Here is an 8441-nt window from a genome sequence, read left to right as displayed (position 1 = left end):
ACTTAAGAAAATGTACATAAGTATTACCACAAAAATGTTGTTAAAGTAGTAAAAGTACTCATCAGTGTCACTCTTAATCTGCTCAGTAATTATAACCTACAGCTGTTAGATAAATGTAGTGGAGTGAAATTACAGAGAAACAACATGAATAGACATTTCCTGGAAATATGACCGCACTTGAAGGCATCATCATGTAATTTATCTTCATTAAATTGAAAGGGTAAAACCCTTCAGATGCTTCAGCCTCTTAGTATTCTCCTCCCGTCCAGTGGCCTCTTCATTAAGATGGATGGAAGTGTCCAGTGGTGAAAGCATCAGCTGTACATAATTAATATCTGATGAATATTTAACACCTTCGTTTAGTTCTGATCAAGCAATCTGGTCTTTGTTTGACACGTCTTAACATGTGATCATTTATTCATTATCATGGGATACGCTCACTTCGCCCATGGTACCAGAGGGATTCATGTTCTAGATGAAAAATTTATTTATTTTTTTCTTTGAACAGTGAATACTGATGATCTGATTTGTGTGAATCGCAGTGTGAAGCTGGTTTATATGCCCATTATTAAAATTCCTACAGAGAGACCTTTTTAATCACAGAGAAAGATCCTTTTTGTTTGACCAGAAATATCACTATTTATCAATACCAGACTCCATTGACAAAAACAGGGATTTTACCGAGCAGAACACAGGAGCTGCTGGAAAACCACTGCTCCATCTGTGAGTTTGTTTGTGTTACTGTGTGATACTTTTACTTTTATATAAAAGTATCTGATTACTTCTTCCACCACTGAAAGCCACACAACAACACAAACAAACTAAACAATCAAAGCAGTGGTATTCCAGCGGCTCCTGTGTTTCTGCTCGGTAAAATCCCTGTTTTTGTCAATGGAGTCTGGTGCATAAGTTTCAAGTTCAAAAATCCTTAGTTATCCTCTAAAGCATTAAAAATAAAAGCACTTGCCTCCTGTAAAGGATAAATTAGTATAGTTATATGACATTATTAGAGTGTTAAGAGTACAAATAAATACACAAATAAAGGACAATAAAGTTACTTTCCACGACTGCATTAAGATCGAGAAACTTACTGAAGATAAAAACCTGTTAAAAAACTTTTTTCTCAAGTTGTTTTTACTCTGATGAGAGAATCCAGAGGAGCCGAATGAAGACAACACAAGACAACAGTCCGAACTTTAAGCAATACATTATTTATATATAATATATACTTAAAGATTTCTGAAGGAATTAGTATTGAACAATGATATGCTGGTTACATTCTGATTGAAGCCCTTTTTTTGTAGAAGCTTTTAAAATGAATTAAAATGTCGACAAAAATTAAACAAACTAGGAAAAGAAGAACACCAAAAAAAAAAAAAAAAAAATTGCCCCGTCGAGCCTTAACGAGAGAGAACATAAAAAATCCATGAGACAGGTGTGAGCAGCTCGCGTCGCACGACAAAAACCAAAACTCACAAAACACAACGACCTCTCTTTCAGCTGTCCCAGGTTCCCTCCTCACCTGGTCCTCCTCTTGTTCTACGTCTCAGGATCTGAGCGACAGAAACAGCCACAAGTGTCCAGATTCGTGATGCGTTCAGGGTCGAGCTGGAACGATCAGTCAATTTAAACCACAAAACTGATCTGAGATGTTGTTTCCACCCCGTTAAAAGACATTTTTCGAGCTGCTCTGAATATCTTTGGTTTGGGTTTTGGACAAAACAAGACACCTGAAGGCATCACCTTCTCCTCTGATTAACTGATACTGAAAATAATTCAGTTAGCTGCAGATTTAGCTCAGGATGATCCTCATCAACTCCACATTTATCACCAGGAAACTGCATTTATGTGACACAGAAGCTGCAGTGGTGGCTTTTAAGGGCAGTAAACTTAGTGTATTATAGTATTATATAACCTGCACGACTGTAAACACCTCATCCTCCCACTTTCCTTATGTTTGGTTTCTATTATTTACAACCTGCAGTGGTTGTTCATGAACAAACACCAGGGGAATGTCACACACTGAAGGGCTCACTCTCAGAGTTGATAAGGATCGCCTGAACGCAGCAGAGGAGAAAAAGTTCGACTCTGTGGTCGAAGGGAAACATTTTTTCTACTCAATAAATCCTCCAGATACGGAGGGAAATCAAAGCTGTTACATATATTTCTGTTCTGTTCGTCTACCTGCCAAACATCAGGAGGGGTAACTGTGAACATGCAGCAGGTCTGGGATCAGATTTCTCCTCTGCTGCTCCTCCGGACTTTCTGATTCTACTAGTTTGTTTGTTTTTGGTTTATTTCAGTTAGTCTGTATCAGAGCAGGCTGAGCCTTTAAGCTTCTTCCCTCATCACAAATGTGTCTGAATCTGAAAAACTTTATCCAGCTGTTTAGCAGCTGAATCCGTGTAAGAAGCCCGGTAACTCGTGTACACAGAGAAGAAACCTGAGTTTAAACCTCCAGCCCTGCTGAAACATCTCTGACCTGGACACTGAATCCCTTCCAGCTGCTGCTGCTGACCTCTGACCTCCCTGAGGAGTCTGCTGAGCTCAGGACACTACCTGGTTTCTGTTGGAGATGCTGTTCAGAGGAGGAAGAGGAGGAGGAGGGTCGAGCACGACGAGACCTGAAACAGCGTCATTTCAGAACTGATCATTAACTGTACAACAACAACAAAAAAAAAACAACATAAGATCCCACGACAAATCTGTACAAATGTACAAAAAAAAATAATCAGGATTAAAACAACATGAAGACTCATTTTTAAAACATCCAACAGAGTCACTGTGGATCTGACAGTATGAAGTAAGAACCTGGATCAGAGTCCATGTGCCGACTTTGTTAAGTGCAATCCACAGCAAAACCTGAGGCCCGACTTTGTGCTTCTGGGTTTGACGGTGAAGCCGTCTCCTCCCGTCAGCACCTCGGCCGCAGCGAGTATAAAGAACAGCTGGTTAGTGATTATTACTGTGTTTAAATTTCCTCCAATCACTTAGGTTGTTTTTATTGCAGTAACATAAACATTAACAGCAAAAAAAAAGAAAAATGATCCCTTTCTTCTCCCTGTTCTGCTGCTCTCAGAGTTGCAGTCTGGACGAGGCGTTCGCTTCCCGCTACAACTTCGTCGAAAACGCTATCAACTGTGTGAAGAGATGACTCTTAAAGAAAACACTCATCCCCAGAAATAGCTATACCTGCAACTTGTAAAAGGCAGAGCTGTTTTTTTTAAAAGATGCAGCTGTGGCCACGTTTCCCTGCTTCATCTCAGGTAAAGATTTTTTTATTGCGTCTAAAACTCTCGTCTGAAGAGTTTCACTCCAAAAACTGGCATCTACTCCTCCTCCACCACTTCGATTACTTTATTTCATCTGAGGAAAATCCTGTAAATTAATAGAGAGTGACAAAGTCCTGCAGGAGTGATGTGTTTGTCTAGTCCAGCCCTGAAGTTAGCATCAGCCTGGTTCCCTCCACAAAAAGCCAGTGGGATTTTTTCATTGGATTTTGGATTTAAAGCCTAAATCCAATCTCCAGAAGTAAAAAGCTAATGTTAGGTGGACTGGTGAGTAGATGGGTTTTCATGTTAACGTCCCCGACAACCTCTGTAGTCTCATTTAGACACTCGTTAGCAACCGCCTTTTTTAAGACACGTAAAAGCTTCAAACATCAGGAGTGGAGGATTTACTGACTGATTTTATGTCGGAGAATAAAACCTGAAAATGTGTTAAAACCACAGACCTTATTTCAGACATTTAACCAGAAACACACTGACTTTGGGACGAGGGAACAGGAGGTGCTAACATGCTAACTTACTTCCTGGTTTCAGGACTCATTCCTCTACTCTATAAACGTCTTCCTGACCTTAATAAAACCTGGATAATCCCAGGTGTGTCCAAGTCTGAGTAGGAACAGAGTCGACCTGTGAAGACGATTTTTGGCTGCTGTATTTAACCACATTACAAAACTTACGGAGGTGTTTTTTGTATTTTTTGTGAGATGAGTCACTGCTGCCTGTTTAAAAGGAGCGAAACTCTTCAGAGGAGTCACTGGGAAGAGAAACTCGGGCTGAAACTGATGACCAAACATCTGGAAGAGAAAATGAATCTGAACTCTCCGCCGGCTGCAGCAGGTAGTTCATCATCATTCCTCAAGATTCTCCACTTCCTGGTTCAGTGACTGATCACATGATCTACATCTCTCTCTCTCTCACACACACACACATCGTCACATGATCAGTAGACTGTGCTTTTTGTAGGAAAGTTATGGTACTGAAGAGGAAGGAAGGAAGGAAGGACACGAGGAAGGAGGGAAGGAGGGACGGCCATGTTAGAAGACAGGAAGACTACAACTTCAGAGCGAGGACGACGATCATAAAAGCAAACACAAAGCAGGCCGGCGACTGATTATTGCATTTCATCTCATCTTCCACACAGACATCCCATCTGCTGCTCTCTACTCTCTAGTTAAAAGTTATATCATGTTCCTGATCGGTTTTTAAAAACACACCTTCTTCTCTCTGAACAAAACCAAAATCCACAAAGGGAGCGAGGAAACGTTCCTCCTCCGTCCACCTCTTCGGCAGAAGTTTCATTTCCAGTAGAGACATTTTTTCCACTGAAGATGGAAGTCTGCAGGTAGGTAAAGTCACCCATCTCTATTTCTAACAGCGCCGACCAGAGCTGGAGCTGGATCGAACTGTCTGGACACAACGCTGACCTTTGGAAAGCGTGTTCGTCATCTTCTCTGCGACCCATAAAGAGATATTTATTTAGGTAGCAAACTCTACATGACTAGATTTAACTGAAGCTTAGAAATGACGACAGTGTTCTGCTCTGTCTCTGTTTAGATTCAGGCGACGGTGTCAGACCTGGTCCTGAAGGACTCAGTGAACTCTGGAGAGCTGGTCTGAAGCTGGTAAACATCTAGATCCGCCCCACGTCTCTGATCGATGTCTGTCCGTCAACGACGACACGAGACAGGAACTAGAACCGGGTCCTGGTTCTTGGAAGCTAAAGATTACGGGTTGTTAACACCTTTTTACCAGACGCCTCATCAAACACATTCATATTCAAGTACCAGTGACTGACGGCTGGTTAGTCCAAGTCCATCTAGAACTCTTTCTGTCCGGCGGCCGGTCGGTAACATCTCCACTCTTCACAAAACCACACAACACCTCCATCCTGCCTAACACGTTTCAGAGTCAACCTATCACGAAATCCCTGTTTCTGCAGCCTGAATTCATTAAGAAGCAACCGTTCTCTTCATTTTTTCTATAAGGCACTACGTGACCGTACAGGCAAAAGGTAGAGTTAGTATTTGTGGGGCTGAGAGACGAGCTTTAGCTGATTTGTCAGAAGCAACTACATTATGTGAACTAGGAAAGCTCTAGAGTTTAGCGTAACATCTACGTTTTGTTACCTATAAAAGGGATCTTTCATTTTGCTGGAGACGATTTTACAGAATAGGGCAGAAAAATACCAAATTTCTGTTACAAAAAGAAAGCCCTGTTTGGTTTAATACCTGAAAGGATAGAGGAGACAACAGGTTAGAGCCCAGACATTTGCTTTTCCCTGCAGAAATTACAAGCAATCACCTTGTGTAAGTTCATGGACAGTAAATTGAAAATAAAGAGAGAGAGAAAAAGAAAATGAGTCTCCTCAAGGATGAAATTAACTTAAGAGGAGGATAAAGGGGAGCAGAGGGAGTTCTCATTAGCACCATTGTGTTCTGTAGTGACTAATTGCAGCCTAATTAAGAGTCAAGAGAGACGGGGCGGAGTGGAAGCGACGAGCAGTCAGACTGTTTCCCTCTCAGTTCTGCTGGATCACCCAGTAAATTCCACATCTCACTGATTAATCACCGTGTTCAGGAAAATATTTATCCCTGCTGGAATTAGAGGAAAAAAAAACACTTAAAGAATTTGGTTTGTAGATGAGACTCCAACGCGAGTTAATCCACGTCACGAGTCGATGATCTGGGAGGAGAAAGGAACAAAAAATAAAAAAAGGAATCAGCAGAGTATTTCCTCCTCGACGACGCAGGGGACGGGACAGGCCGTCGGGGAGGGGAGGACGGTTCGTTCCTCAGTCACTGCTGTCGTCTTCGTCCTCATCGTCCGACAGGTTGTTGCTGTTGAACTTTGACCCCAGCCGGCTCATGGAGTCTGACCGCGGCGGGAGGCTCCCCGACGTCAGCTGCACGTAGCAGTACTCGCACACTCGAACCGGTTTGGACGACTGGCTCGGCAGGAGGTACTTCTTCTCCGAGCACGGCCCGCACACCACAAAGCCGCACTTCCTGCAGTGGTGGCGGCGGCTGACGGGCGTGAACTTCACCTTCTGGCAGCGCATGCACACCGTCGCCTCCGAGTCGGGCACCCAGACGGCGGCATGCTCTCCGGTGGGAGCCTTGCCGCTTTTCTGTAGCAAGTCACCCACGCATTTCCCTATGTGGTTCATCCACTCGGACTTCTCCGTGGCGGTGGCGGCGTAGACGGCGAAGGACTTGGTGGGCGTCTTGATGAGCCAGCCGTTGCGCAGGTCGCCCTCATCCGGCACTGTGTCGATGGTGACGCTCTCCAGCGGGATGATGTGCTGCTTGTTGTACTTCTTCTTCTGGATGACGATGTTGCCGTAGACCAGGATGTCGTTGAAGAGGAAGAACTGCCGCGCCTTGGGCTTCTTACGGCAGAGCTTGGTGAGGACGCCCTCGCCGATCAGCACGCGGCCGGGGATGGCCAGCGGCTGGCCCGCGGCGCCGAAGCAGCTCTCCACCACCGCGATCCGCTTGGAGTTGGCCTCGCTGTTCGCAAGCCGGTCCACCATCTTCACCTCACCTGAAGGAAAAAGGAGAAAGAGAAACATTTTTATCAGCCGCTCTCAAACTTTCTATCAAACTCTGCGAAAAAACGAAAGCCCCTCCATCCCAAAGCAATTTAATTTTTAATCAACTTTTAATTTAATATTGGAGAAACTAGTCAAGGTGATATTTAAATATCATTATGTAGAACATGAACTGGAAGTTTCTTCATCATGAATTCTACTGTGCAAATAAAAAACTGAATAGTTTTTCTTTCTTTTGTTCCTCGTCAAATATCGTTCTTATTCTCTGCACGTCGTTCTGTTATCTAGATAAATCTCACTAACCTCAGTCTAAATAACTCAGAGTTCTGTCGTAGAGGACACCGACGAGTTTGTAGGGGTGCAGCTAGGGCAGGGGGGAAAAAATATTCTTGGATGCTCGGACGTGGTCGATTCTGAATCGATTCACAAACGTCTAAATGAGGTGGACAGTCTATGGCGTCCAAAACAGAGACACAAGACTGGCCAGCATATGGAACCATTTGGCGTCTGTGAAGTTGAAGGGAAAAAGGACCGGGACTAGAAGTCGTGTCAAACTAAACTAAAATATGTTGGACAAGCATGAGAAACCATTTTATATGTTTCCACCTGGAGGAGGAAGAAAAACACCTGGTTGCAGCTGCTGCCGACCAGAGGACGATCGACCAAACGCCGTCAAAGCTTCAACACAAGCTGACTCGGTTTACTACAACAAAGAAAAGCAGCAAACGTTCACATTCGAGAAGCTAAAACCAGAGAAATCTGACATTTTTTGCTTGAAAAGGGGCTGAACAAGTTTACGTATAATCAATTTTCTTATGATTATCTGTTGACTTACAAATCAATTAATCAACAAATTGTTCCAGTGCTAAATCTGTCTTTAACGAGAGATCTGAAGGCTAACTGAAGCTAACGGAAGCTCTGGAGAAACTCTTTCAAAATAAAGGTTTCAGACTCCAGCAAACATCAGCTCTGCTGTGACCCAGATGGCAGCAGGGAACAGCTCATGGGCAGCGCCACCTCCCCCTCCACCTCACCCCTTCCTCTCCCCCTTTCGGCTTTTCTTGCAGCACAACAGAGGAGGTCAAAAGTCACTGATGATATGGATGGACGGGTGCTGGTGGTCTCTGGCGAGTCCTGAGGCTTGAGTGCAGAGAGCTGAGGCTCAGAGAGAATGATGAGATGTCTATAAAATAATACATACGTCAAACACAAGTTGTTTTTTTTCCCTTTCTGACTTCTGCACACTGTCCTTAATGGAACTTGTTGCTGTGGCCACTCCACCACCACGAGCTGCACGTGGACAGGACACAGTTTTACCTTGAAATAATGCAGTGCAAAACACAACCACCCACTCATCTAACAAAATGTCAACAACAGCTGAGCACTCTCAGCTTTCAAGTGGCTCTACAGAACCACAGGACATTTAAAAACAGATAGAGAGGATGTATTTATACAGCTTCTGGTCAGGCTGTGTGATAATTTCATATTATTCTATATCAATTATGTCGTAGTGTGTAAAACACATTGTAGGGACAGGATGATAGACAAAAACTAAAACTACTCAGTGTCATTCTACTGCTTTGACTGTGACGAGAAAGTTGATA

General features: G+C 43.5%; 1 protein-coding gene across 5 annotated transcripts in view; it reads right to left on the bottom strand.

The window, feature by feature from the left end:
- Window positions 1–1192: 1192 nt before the first annotated feature.
- plekhf2 (pleckstrin homology domain containing, family F (with FYVE domain) member 2) overlaps window positions 1193–8441 on the bottom strand; it is a 29886-nt gene continuing 22637 nt past the window's right edge. For all 5 annotated transcript variants that reach the window (XM_051076363.1, XM_051076362.1, XM_051076364.1 and 2 more), the window contains exon 2: window positions 1193–6830. In XM_051076363.1, coding sequence (XP_050932320.1) covers window positions 6079–6819 — 741 coding nt within the window. In that variant the 5' untranslated portion in view covers window positions 6820–6830 and the 3' untranslated portion in view covers window positions 1193–6078. The remainder of the gene's footprint in view (window positions 6831–8441) is intronic.

This window comes from Lates calcarifer, linkage group LG15 (assembly GCF_001640805.2).
Source record: "Lates calcarifer isolate ASB-BC8 linkage group LG15, TLL_Latcal_v3, whole genome shotgun sequence".
In the NCBI taxonomy this organism is placed as follows: Eukaryota; Metazoa; Chordata; class Actinopteri; family Centropomidae; genus Lates; species Lates calcarifer.
The sequence above is the reverse complement of the archived record's forward strand: the minus strand, read 5'-3'. Positions and strand labels throughout refer to the sequence as shown.